This window comes from Benincasa hispida, chromosome 5, assembly GCF_009727055.1.
Source record: "Benincasa hispida cultivar B227 chromosome 5, ASM972705v1, whole genome shotgun sequence".
NCBI classification, from domain to species: Eukaryota; Viridiplantae; Streptophyta; class Magnoliopsida; order Cucurbitales; family Cucurbitaceae; genus Benincasa; species Benincasa hispida.
Genome location: NC_052353.1, coordinates 63,284,249 through 63,298,112, shown reverse-complemented (window position 1 = coordinate 63,298,112; position 13,864 = coordinate 63,284,249). Strand labels below are relative to the sequence as shown.

At 34.7% G+C, this 13,864-nt stretch overlaps 1 protein-coding gene across 2 annotated transcripts in view; it reads left to right on the top strand.

Annotated features, from left to right (window-relative positions):
* The first annotated feature begins 235 nt into the window (after positions 1-235).
* Positions 236-13,864, top strand: part of LOC120077583 (protein trichome birefringence-like 43) — a 17,763-nt gene continuing 4,134 nt past the window's right edge. The window contains exons 1-4 of one of the 2 annotated variants that reach the window (XM_039031519.1): positions 236-525; positions 11,416-11,587; positions 12,615-12,790; positions 13,694-13,852. In XM_039031519.1, coding sequence (XP_038887447.1) covers positions 269-525; positions 11,416-11,587; positions 12,615-12,790; positions 13,694-13,852 — 764 coding nt within the window. In that variant the 5' untranslated portion in view covers positions 236-268. The remainder of the gene's footprint in view (positions 526-11,415; positions 11,588-12,614; positions 12,791-13,693; positions 13,853-13,864) is intronic. The other variant, XM_039031521.1, reaches the window with a different exon arrangement.

Genomic DNA, 13,864 nt, shown 5'->3' with positions numbered 1-13,864 from the left:
CAAAAATAAAATCTTAAAAAAAGCCGTAACTGACCAGTCATAATCCATATAATACAACATTACATACCATAATTAATAATATAATCACGATAATACTGAAGTTACAATTTGTTTTCATTTACCATATACTACAGGAATAATTAATAAGACAGTCCAGTTTCATCCCACTTTTTGGCATATGAATAAATGAGCAACTAGTCCCCACATTTTTTTGTAACAAATAAATATTCTTTTTCTTCACTGAAAAAAAAAAGGCTACAAACTTAAAATGAGTGGCTCTGCAATTTTTTATGTTGCTCTGTTTCTTGTACTGCCTTCTCTTCTTTATCAAGAAGTTCAGGGGAAGCCGCTGATTGGTGGGTGCGATCTTTTTCAAGGAAGATGGGTCGCCGATGTGTCGTACCCTCTTTACAACGTGTCGGATTGTCCTTTTGTTGAGAAAGAATTTGATTGCCTTGGAAATGGCCGCCCCGATCAGCTCTATCTCCGATACCGGTGGCAGCCAGAGGGCTGCCTCTTGCCCAGGTCAGACTTTCCTTTTTATTTATTTATTAATATGTAAATTTATATTTGAAACAAGAATTATTTTTATGTTATTACATTGCTAATTAACTGGTACTATTTATCAACCATAATTGGCACGTATCATTTCTTTAGAGTTGAACGTGAAAATGTTAATTGTAAGTGGAATTTAACCTTTTATTATTATTTTTTTCTTTTTTTCTTTTTGCACATTATTGAGTTTTGGCAATATGCTTCATTCTTCAAAAGGAAATTTAAATTTAAATTCCTAAAAATATATAAAAAAAAAACAAAAAATTTACTAAAAATGAATGGAATCTATGAGTAATTATTCCTTGATTAGTATTTGTTTTCTTTAATATGGATTTATGTTTTTCATTAGGGTAAATTGCAAAAATTACTCTAAAATATGGTGGTAAAATTTTTTATTTAAAAAATTTAGCCGGTTAAAATTGGGTTAAACTGGACTTTCAAACTTACATAACTGTATAAATTATAACATTTGTATAAGTTTGAAGGTTCAATTTTATCATTTATTAGTTCAATTTCTACCATTATTGTATATTTGAGGATTCAATTTTATCACTTTTAGAAATTTAAGAGTTCAATTTTTTATGGTTAAAAGTTTGAGGGTGTGATTGCAACAACCATCATATTTTAAAGATGATTTTTGTAATTTTCTCTCGTTAATATATTATTTGGAATTTGTTGGTACTTTTTTCAATATATATTATTTATTTATTTATTGAGAGGTATATTATATATTTTATGTTTTGATATGTCCGTTGAATACATCTCATATTTCACCATCATGATTGATGTGTCTAACTAGAGAAAGAGCGAGAAAAAAGGACGCAAAATCCAAAATTTAGTATTTAAATTCGACACATAAACTAATTATTCATAAGAATAGCTAATATGAAATTGGAATAATTTTCCATATGTAAAATGAAAAACACTTTTCCCCATTGCACTTTTGGGGCTGAATGCTTTTTCCTTTATATCCCTCTTTTAGTCCATCCCCACTGTCGAGTTGGTTTTCAATTTTAGATTAAAATATGATTTTAGTCGAATATTTTAAATTTTATTTAAGTTTAATTATTATACTTTCAAATACTCAATTTTAGTTCTTATACTTTGAAGAAATCGTAGTTTCTATGACTAATTTATTATTTATTTTTTAAAAAAAATTATTAACATTTTCACTCTAATTTTAAAAAGCATATTCACATATTATATTTCATTATATAAAAATTATTGTAATTATTTAGCCAATTTTGATTAAAAAAATAACTTTGAGAGACTAAATTTAAGATTTATTAAAAGTACAAAGATTAAAATTAGATATTTGAAAGTATAAGAGTTTAATTGAACAAACTTTAAAATATATAGATGAAAATGGTACTTTAACCTAAATTTTAAGCATTCATTTTTTTTCCTTTTTCTCTTTGAAATTTTTGTTTACTTTTTATTTCTTAAACTGATATTTATGTCTATATCTTCACCAAGAGAGATTAATAGTTTGACTTTTTCCTGCTTCGTTCCACACGTTAAACTAAAAATATAGGTATAATATCAAATTCTCAATATGAACATAGTTAATTGACATAAAACATTTCTTATACTGGTTAGAGATTCAAATCTCCTCCTCCTACATATATTTTTAACTTAAAAAAGGTATAATGTGGAATTACACCTTATAACTTTTAACTCAATAAAATTATATCAATGTCTTTTAAAAGTATTGGTTAATTTTTAAATTTAGTCCTTGAATCTACAAATTTTTAGTAATTAGGTCAGTAAACTTTTAATTCTGTTTCAAATATATTATTGAACTTTAAAAAAGTATAATAAATTCTTGAACTTCCAATTTTACATCTAATAATAATACATTTAATAAGTTCTTATGCTAAAACCCTATACTAAGATACAAAACTGAAAATTTAGATCTTCACATTTTTTAAGTCGAGAAATTTATTTTGACATAAAATTGAAAGTTTAAAATCCATTAGACACATTTTAAAGTTTAAAGACCAAACTTATAATTTAACCTAAAGTAATTTCAAAATAATATCTAAATTAATTAGCTACTCATTTCTTTCCATCAATTAACAATGATTGAATGCCAAAGTGTTAGAACCGCTACCCTCCGATGGACAGAAGATGATAGCAACGAATGGTCATGAACAACAGTAGTCAGAAAATTGAACCAACAAAACAGAAACTTGTTACAGGTTGAGTCGTGGATCTCGCTCACTTCGTTTCATGGCTCTGCCCAAATATGCAAGCAGTTTTATGGGATTTCCAAGATGTCACCAAGATAAAACAAACCAGGATAGATAAAACTATCACGATCGAAGATACACTATACCCGAATTCTGGTTTCCCCATATCAATGGTTTCCATTTTGGTTCTCTTCTTACAACGGTTAGACAACCCCAAATTCTAAAGTATGACAAGTTTGGTCTCTTATTCTTGAGGACTTCGTAAGTTGAAGTTGTGTTTTTAGATTTTAGTATCCTATTTAGGACATAACACATAGTAAAGATGATTTCACCCCACCAATAAGACGCGACTCCTGAACTAAGTAAAATAACAACTATTAGCTCAGCTAAAATTCTATTTTTCCTTTCGGCTTTTCCGTTCATTTCAAGAGAGTAAGGTATAGTTTTTCATGTATTATTCCAAGCGAGTTAAAAAATTCATTAAAGTCGTTTGAGTTGTACTCAGTTCTTCTATCACTAAAGTATTTTAACCTTTTCATTATACTGATTTTCTACTTCAGTTACAAACAAGTGAAAAGCATCAAACGCATCATTTTTTATTTTTTAGCAAGTATAGAAAGGTGAAATCAGAGCAATCATCAATAAAAGTAATAAAATATCTTTACTATTCATAGTCAAGATGCCATCAAATTCACATAAGTCAAAATGAATTAAATCTAGAGGCTCGGATTCCTTAAGTACAAATTTATATGGAGTCTTAGTTATTTTAGCCTGACTACAATACTCGCATTTATCAAATTCCTTCATGGATAACTTGGGTATCATTTCCAACGTAATCATGTTACTAATTAATCTCTTATTAACATGACAAAGTCTAGCATGTCAAACATTTAAAGAACACAACATATAAATAAAAGATTTTATTTTATTTGTGTTAAGGTTTAGTTTGAACATGCCCTTAGTTGCATAACCCTTTCCTACAACTACGTTATTCTTAGTAAGGGCATATAAATCTGCGCCTATTGTTTGGGTAAATCCGGCTTTGTTGAAGAGATAACCCGAGACCAAGTTCTTTCTGATTTTTGGGGTGTGCAGGACATCCTTCAAGGTGAGAGCTTCTTGGAGGTAAGCTTTAGCTATACCTCGCCGGTTCCAGCAACTTTCGTTGAGTGATGATCCCCCAATAGAATTTTCTTAGCCTTAGTTTTAGTATAAGTTTTAAAGAGACTAAGGTCGTGATAGACGAGGCGCGTAGCGATAGTGTCTATCAACCACCCCTCAGAACCACCAATCACATTTACTTCTGTGATCATGACTATTAACAGTTTTTTTTGTCAGGTTCACCTGAACAGCAAGACAACGTCCGTTCCTATAGTTCCTAGTCATTTGTCCAGGTTTATTACATTTGAAGCAAAGGAACTGCATCGTTTCTCCCAATGGGAGTTTTTGCTTCTTCTGATTGTTCTGGTTACTGGAACCATGGTTCTGATCTTTCCTCTAGGTTTCTGTAAGGCCACAAATAATATATAATTATAAAAGAAAGGGTAAAAAGGAAAATGTCACAACAACCAATGATGATCAAGGGAAGAATGTGGGGAGAGGGGATGGAGGGGACCACGAGTCTGGTACAAAATGGCAAGGATTGTACTGAAGGAGGCAGGAAAGGAATTTGCTAAAAGTGAGGAGGCTTTTAGGTAAAAGAGAAGTGCCCAGCTCTCTCTAAGGTGCTGGGGTATTCCTTGTTTGTAATTTCTTCTTTCGGAGAGGCAGGGGAGAGGTTTGCTCCATTTTGGGGAAGGTTGAGAGAGACTGTTTGAATGACTATAAGAAGGGGTTATTATAGAAAAATAATTCATAAACAAAAACAAGAAGTAGCAGAGCTACATGTTCGATCATCTTCACCCTTATCCTTGTCTCTATTTTGTTCTTTTCTGTTTTGTTGCTCTTTTATTTTGACTTGCAGAGAGTGGGAGCTTACAAGTGGTATCAGAGCCGCTTTATCTTGGGGCATACACGAGTGACGGCTCAGAAACAAATAGAGGAAAGGCTTGAAAAGAATGAGAGGGAAGTATCAGAGATGAAAGAGATGTTGCTGGGCATGTGCAAGAACATTGAGAAGTTGACAGAGGAGATGAGAGAAAGCAATACGGCTCGGAAGGCTGAGAAGTCGGGTGCTTCTGATAAGAGGAGGATGAAAATGAAAGGGAAGGCTGACGAAACCGAGTCGACCCCTAGCAATGGAGGAGGGGGATCCGATAAAAGAAAGTACAAGAGGCTAGAAATACCCATTTTCACTATAGAGAACCCGGAGTCTTGGGTGTACAAGGTAGAGCACTATTTCGAAATCCACGAGCTATTTGATCAGGAGAAGGTTAAGGTCGCGGTCATCAGCTTTGGGCAGGAGGAAGTGGACTGGTTTCGATGGAGCCACAACCGAAGGCCTATTAGTACATGGGAGGAGTTGAAAAAGAGGATGTTCGAATACTATAGACCGACCGGAGAAGGGAGCTTGGGCACGAGATTGTTGAGAATAAAGTAAGAATGAACTTATACAGAGTACGTGAAGAAATTTGTCAGGTATTCGACATCACTACCCGACCTGGTGAAAGAAGTTCTCAAAGATGCGTTTGTAAATGGACTGGAACCAACCTTGAGGGTTGAAGTGATTAGTAGAAAACCAACCACTCTGGAGGAATGTATGTATGAAGCCCAATTGGTGAGCGACCGCAATGTAGCCCTGAAAATAGCTTTAGCAGATCTAGGGGTTGTTGGGCCTTGCAAAAAAGAAGCCCAAGGTAAAGAGAATTCGATAATGAAGAGCGGGAAGAGCTTGGATACACAAGGGACTAAAAGGATCACCCTATCTATGAAGAGCAACTTTCTGAAGAATGAGCCACCCATGAAAAGGCTTTCAAACAGTGAGTTTCGCGAACGGTTGGACAAAGGACTATGTTTTCATTGTAATGAGAAATACAGCCCAGGCCATCGATGCAAGCTAAAGGAGAACCCGGAACTGATGTTATTCATCACCAATGATAACGAAGAACTCAACCTAGAGCAAGAGGAAAAAGGGGGGCCGCAGGAAGAAGAAGAAACAGAGGAAACGACCGAAATTGCTTTGAGATCGATATATGGCCTATCAGCTCGAGGGACGATGAAGCTAAGAAGGAAAATGAAGGGGGAGGATGTAGTGGTGCTGATCGACTGCGGAGCCACACACAATTTTATGCATAAAAGGTTAGTAGACGAACTGAAAATACCAATGAATAGGAAGAGCTTTTCTGTAGTCATCAGAAATGGGGATGCTATAAAAGGGGGAGGGATCTGCAAGGCGATTGATCTTAAACTACCCAGCCTCAGTGTAAAGGCCGATTTCCTAGCGATTGATTTGGGATAGATGGATGTAGTACTAGGGATGCCTTGGTTATGCACGACGGAATTCATGGGAGTACATTGGTCATCCTTAACCATGTCATTCATGTCAGGGAACTCACAAGTCTTTTTGAAGGGTGATCCTTCCCCTAACAAGGCAGAAGTTTTTTTCAAGACACTCACAACATCCTGGGAAGAAGATGACCATAGCTTTTTGGTAGAGTTTCAAAATTACGAGTATGACAGTGAAGAAAAGAATGAAAGGAAAGAGGAACTCGAGGAGGCAGAAGAACTCCCACTCATGATCCGAGCTCTGATTGAAGAAAATAAGAACATATTCGAGGAAATAAGGGCATTACCACCTAAAAGAGTTGTAGACCATTGCATATTGATGAGCACGAATCAGAGACCAATCAATGTAAGGCCATATAAGTATGGCCATTGCCAGAAAGAAGAAATTGAAAAGTTTGTGGAGGAAATGTTGAAGGCAGGAATCATCCGACCAAGCCACAGCCCATATTCCAGTCCAGTCCTATTAGTGAAGAAAAAAGATGGAGGATGGAGGTTTTGTGTTGATTATAGAAAACTAAACCAAGCAATAGTGGCTGACAAGTTCCCTATTTCGGTCATCAAAGAGCTGTTAGATGAATTACATGGGTCAGCAGTCTACTCTAAGTTAGATCTGAGGTCAAGGTACCACCAAATCAAGATGAATGAGAAGGACATCAAGAAGATAGCTTTCCGAACTCATGAAGGTCACTATGAATTTCTTGTCATGCCGTTCGGACTCACAAATGCACCAGCCACCTTCCAATCATTAATGAATCAGGTTTTTCGTCCTTTTCTTCGTAAATTTGTACTTTTTTTCTTTGATGACATATTGGTGTACAGCTCTAACCTATTGACACATGAAACACACTTAGGAGTGGTCTTCAATGTGCTTCGAAATCATAAATTGTATGCAAATAAAAAAAATGCACTTTTTGCCAGGCGTGAATACAATACTTAGGCCATTGGATATCAGCTAATGGAGTAGAAGATGATGAGGGGAAGGTTAAAGTTATGAGGGAGTGGCCACAACCTCAGAATGTGTCTGAATTAAGAGGATTTTTAGGGCCACAGGGTACTATCAATGCTTTGTGCAAGGGTATGGGAATATAACAGCCCCTCTTACCAAGCTTCTCCAGAAAAAATCATTTAAATGGGGTGAAGAAGCCAATCAAGCCTTCATAAATCTAAAGCAAGCCATGGTCACGGCCCCCATCCTAGCCCTCCCAGACTTCTCAAAAGGATTTGTGATAGAAAAAAATGCATCAGGAACTGGCTTAGGGGTTTTTCTGTCCCAAGACTCGAAACCTATAGCATATTTTAGTCAGAAATTATCAGTAAGGGCCTAAGGGAAATCGATTTATGAAAAGGAGTTGATGGCAGTAATCTGGCAGTAGAAAAATGGAGACACTTTCTCTTGAGAAGCAAATTCACAGTGATCTCGGACCAGAAGGCTTTGAAATTCTTGATAGAGCAGCGAGAAGTACAACCCCAGTTCCAACGGTGGCTAACCAAGCTACTTGGATATGATTTTGAAATCCTATACCAGCCGGCGTTATAAAACAAAGTCGTAGATGCCTTGTCAAGAGTGTGAGAACAAGGGGAATTGAGTACACTATCAGCACCTATTATTATAGATATTGAAGTTGTTTTGAAAGAAGTAGAGGAAGATGAGGAACTACAGAAAATCATCAACCTTTTGAAGGAAAATCCAGAGGGAATGTCGAGGTATAAGTGGCAACATGATCGTTTAACTTACAAGGACAGGTTAGTACTATAAAAAAAATCTAGTTTAATCCCTTCACTATTGCATACATTCCATGATTCGGTGTTAGGGGGATACTCGGGATTCTTGAGAATATACAAGAGGATGAGTGGAGAGCTATATTGGCAGGGAATGAAATCTGATGTAAAGAAGTATGTTAAGGGGTGTGAAATATGCCAAAGAAACAAGTTCGAGACCCTCACACCAGCAGGCTTACTTTAACCACTTCCTATTCCATACATGATATTGGAGGATTGGAGCATGGACTTCATGGAAGGGTTACCAAAGGCTGAAGGGTATGATGCTATAATGGTTGTGGTAGACCGCTTGAGTAAGTATGCTCATTTCACCTCTCTCAAACACCCTTTTTCAGCAAAGCAAGTCGCGGAAATATTTATTCAGGAAGTAATGGGACACCATGGAGTACCCTTGTCTATTTTGACTGATCGAGATAAATTCTTCGTGAGCAATTTTTGGAAGGAGATGTTTACAACGATGGGAACGAAACTTAAAAGAAGTACATCATTCCATCCACAAACTGATAGGCAAACGGAAAGGGTGAACCAATGTTTAGAGACTTACTTGCATTGTTTTTGTAATGAACAACCGAGAAAATGGAACACATGGATAGCATGGGTTGAATTATGGTACAACACAACTTTCCATATCTCAATCAAAACCACCCCTTTCCAGGCTGTTTATGGGAGACCACCCCCACCCCTAATCACTTATGGGACAGGAAGACCTTCAAGAACACCGTGGAACAACAGTTGCAAGAGAGGGACTTAGCACTTAATGCCTTGAAGGCCATAGCTCAGAATAGAATGAAGAAGCAAGCTGACAAACATAGGAGAGAATTGAATTTTGAGGTGGGAGAAGAAGTATACTTGAAGCTGAGACCTTACCGACAAAAAACATTGGCAGAAAGAAGAAGTGAAAAGCTGGCACCAAGGTTTTATGGACCTTATAGAATAATTGAACGAGTGGGAGAAGTAGCCTACAGATTAAGCTTGCCACCAGAAGCTGAAATACATAACGTGTTCCATATCTCTCAGATCAAGAAGAAGCTAGAACAAGGCCAATAGATCCAATAGCACCCTCCAATGTTGACTGAGGAGTTTGAGCTGCAAACTGCACCTAAGATTATTTTGGGGATACGGTGGAATGGAGATATGGCAACACACGAGTGGCTGGTCAAATGGAAGGGGATGTCCGAGAATGAAGCGACCTGGGAAGATGTTCAGGTATTGAATTAGCAGTTTCCTCATTTCAACCTTGAGGACAAGGTTCATTTTGAGAAGGGAGGTATTGTAAGGCCACAAATAATATATACTTATAAAATAAGGGGTAAAAAGGAAAATGTCACAACAACCAATGATAATCAAGGGAAGAATGTGGGGAGAGAGGGTGGAGAGGACCATGAGTCTGGTACAAAAGGGCAGGGATCGTACTGAAGGAGGCAGGAAAGGAATTTTCTAAAAGTGAGGAGGTTTTTAGGTAGGAGAGAAGTGCCCAGCTCTCTCTAAGGTGCTAGGGTATTCCTTGTTTGTAATTTCTTCTTTCGGGGAGGCGGGGGAGAGGTTTGCTTCATTTTGGGAAAGGTTTAGAGAGACTATTTGAATGACTGTTAGGAGGGGTTATTATAGAAGAAATCGTTCATAAAAAAAGTAAGGAGTAGCAGAGCTACATTGATCATCTTCACCCTTCTTCTTGTCTCTGTTTTGTTCTTTTCTGTTTTATTGCTCTTTTATTTCGACTTGAAGGGAGTGAGAGCTTACAATTTCCTTGGACTTTTGGTCAGACTTTATCATGGTAGAGGCGGATTTCCTAGGAACAATGTTCACCTCCTCCTTGTGGTCCTGCTTCCGGGCTTTCTCCTCAATCTTCAGTCGGGTGATCAGATTCTCTAAATAAAACTCCTCGGTTTTATGCTCAAGGTGTTCTTGAAATCTTTCCACAAATGAGGCAATTTATCAATAATATCGACAACTTGGAATTACTCGTTTAGGGGCATACCTTCACTTATTATTTCATGGGTTATCTTCTGCAGTTCATGGGACTGGGCCTCCACAGACTTGTCATCCATCATCTAAAACTTTAGGTAATGGCTGGCGACATATTTTTTCGAACGGGTCTTTTCGATGTCATACTTTTTCTACAGGGCATCCTACGCACATCCTTTGTTTTCTTTATTGTACCATAATAATCATACAAATCATCAGTCAAATCGTTTAAAATAAAATTTGTGCATAAGAAATCTCTTTCTTCCCAATCAGCAACTTTTTTTATTTGTTGTCCAATTTGATCTTCTTTCGGGACAGTTGGCTTCTCCGTAGTACAAATGTCGGTAACTTTCTTGACTGTGAGGAAAAACAAAATATTCTGCTCCCACCATTTGAAGTTTGCTCCTTCGAACCGGAATGGACAGTTGAGGTCGGATGTCATAATGTCATTCTGATTTTTAAGGGCCATCACAGCAATGGCAGATGAAACACATCTTCAAATTATTGGAACCGCTACCCTCCGACGAATAGAAGATGACAGCAATGAATGGTCTTGAACGTTAATAGTCAGAAAATGGAACCTACAAAACATAAACTTATTACAGACTGGGTCGCAGATCTCACTCTTTTTAAGACGTTTCGCGGCTCTGCCCAAATGTTCAAGCAATTCTACGAAATTGTCACGGTGTCCCCAGGATAAAACAACCTAGAATAGATAAAACAATCACGATTGGAGTTGCACTGTACCCAATTAGAAAACTCACACCCTTCAGTATTGAGATGCTTGGAAAACCAAAGTGAAAAATAATAAGAGGTCGAGAGAGAAAATTGAATGAATTAAGATTTGTGAAACGCCACAACTAACGGAGAGAGAAATGCTTGTAGTCATAGAACGTGGCCGAAGAACATGCGTAAGATGCGAGAAGTTGCGCATACCACATAAGAGGCGAAAGACTCGACCAGATTGCGGCAATGCGCGCAAGATGTCTACCATACCCACATTTGCCTATCTCCTCACTCCCTCTAAAATATGGGTACCCCTTAGGGTCCAAACCCATAACTCAAGATGGAAGTATAAGAAGGAGATTCCACTTCCTGAACTAAGCAACATGAGATTCTCAAACAAGCCTTTTTTTTCTTTAAAACTTAAAATTTTCACCAACACAAAGTGAGTTTATTGACATGCGCTCCATTTCTCAAGATTAGAAGTTGAATCTCCCACCACAGTCGTACTAAAAAAAAAACATGTTTTTTTTTAAAAAAAAAATGGTCATTTTAAAGTATATTTTGTTTGTTTGTTTTGGGGGGAATAAAGAGGAGGGTTCAACCACCTTGCAACTTGCATGATTGGTTGTTGTTGTGAAGTTTTCTTTTTGTCCCATAATAAATATACGAAAGAACACCATAACTCCATGTTATTAAATGCTGCCATCAATTTACATTACTAAAATTAAAATTAGGAAAGAAACTTTGATTTCAGATTCAATGGTGAAGCATTCTTGAGGCAATTTAGTGGAAAGAGCATCATGTTTGTGGGAGACTCCTTGAGTTTGAATCAATGGCAATCCTTTACTTGTATGCTTCACAAGTTTGCTCCACAAGCCACTTATACCATTACTAGAATTGGAGCCTTGTCCAAATTTACTTTCCTAGTAAGTTAATATATCTCTCTATCTTCTTACCTTCACCTCCTATGGATTCAATTACGATTTTATTCTTTAAACTTTAATGTTTGTATCTATTTAGTCATCAAATTTTTTAAAGTGTCGGCAAGATCCATGATATTTGATTTTTTTTTTTTTTTGTCTATAATAACAAATTGTTATATTTTAAAAGTATTTAATAGGTTATTGAACTTTCAGTTTTGTGCCAAGTCGATAAAAATTAATAGATCTATTATATATAAGTTTGAATTCTATGGCGAATGAAACTTTGTTAGAGTATTGATATAATATTAAGTGCATTTTGAGAGCAACTTTGAAATAGTTAAAATCATTTTTCTCATTTTTAAAATCACTCTAAAATACACATTTAATCATTCAAAATCAATACAATTTTTAATTATAACTTTTCAAAAGCAATTTTCATCATATTAAATTGATTTTGCATAATTAAAGATATTTTCACTATGATTTTTAAAATGACAAAAAAAAAAAAGAGTTTAACCACTTTGGAATCACTCTAAAACATGCCCTAAATTTAGCTTCACCAATCAACCTAAGGTTTGTATGGATTTACTAATGTATGTATGTATATATATATAAACTATTTTGATAAAATTGTTTAAGATGCATTTTGAAAGTGTTTAAAAATCTATTTTGAGTGGTTGTCAAACACTTCAATTTTTTCTAAGATGACTTATTTCAAAATTAAATACTTGAAAAGCTAAATAAAACATACACTTAAGCTTTTGGGTCACTTGATGATTTAACGAACACTAGATTTGAAATTTTATGTTTGGTAGATATTAAAAAGTTTAATAATCTATATCAAAAGTTTTAGGAACTATCTGACATTTCTTAAACTTCAAGGATGTACTAAAGACAAAATTAGAAGTTCAAGAAACTAATGGATGAAATAGACATAAATTCCAAAATTTAGAGATAAAATTGTAATGGAAGGTAATATATTCAATGCAGATAAATTGATTTACTGAAAGATGATTTGTTGAATGTGTAGGAATACAAGCTGAATATCATGTTTTCCAGAAATGCATTTCTGGTAGATATTATAGGCACAAAAATGGGTAGGGTGCTGATGCTCGACTCTATAGAGACAGCAAAAATGTGGAAAGGAATTGACGTCTTGATATTCAATTCATGGCATTGGTGGCTGCACACCGGAAGAAAGCAACCGTATGAACTTTATATATTTTTCTTTTACTATATAATCAAAACTTAGCTAAGAATTAACTAATCAATGACTAACACGAGATTCCTTTGGTTTTCATTATCCATCTTCATCATTTTATTAGTTTTCAAATTTTGAAACTCTTTTCTGTTTTTCTACCTTTTGGAAATATTTGAATTTGTAACCAAATTTTTTAAACAAATCTTTTTTTAAAAATTATATATATAAAGAGGTTGTTTTCAAATATAGAAATACGAATCAAAATATTTACAAATCATAGCAAAATATCACAATTTATCTGTGATAAACCACGATAGACTACGATAGATTATATCATGATAGTCACAAATAATAATCTATCCCGATCTATCATAGTCTATTGTAGATAAATATGATATTTTTACTATTATTTGTAAATATTTTCAATAGTTTTGTTATTTGAAATAATTTTTCTATATATATTTGTATTTTTAAATTTTTGTTTAAATTTTGAAAAGAAAAAAAAAACCTAAAAAGAGATCATTAATCCAGAAATATTGGTTATAAATTACTTGTCAAAAATAGAAACGAAAATCAAAGCTATGTTTGATAACTATTTATTTTTAAAAATTAAGTTTATGAACATTTTCTCTATCAATCAATTTTTTTCCTAATCTATTTTAAGAGTGTTTTTTAAACCATATCAAACTTTTTTAAGTAAAACTGTAACTTTAAAAAAATATTTTTATTTTTAAAAATTCAAATGTTTAATTATTAAAAAAATGAAAACAATAATAAAGAAATATCAAAGGAAAATCAATAATTTTTTAAAAATATAAAATAAAAAATCAAATGGTTATCCAACAATATTTAAATAGTAAAACTTTAATAATCATCAAATTAATGTTCTTTTCTTTAAATGGGAGTAGATGGGATTTGATTGAAGATGGAAAAAACATGTACAAGGATATGAATCGATTGGTGGCATATGAGAAAGGACTAAGAACTTGGGCTAAATGGATTAACCAAAATGTGGATCCTTCTAAAACCAAGATCTTCTTTCAAGGCGTTTCTCCAGACCATTCCGAGTACGTTGTTCA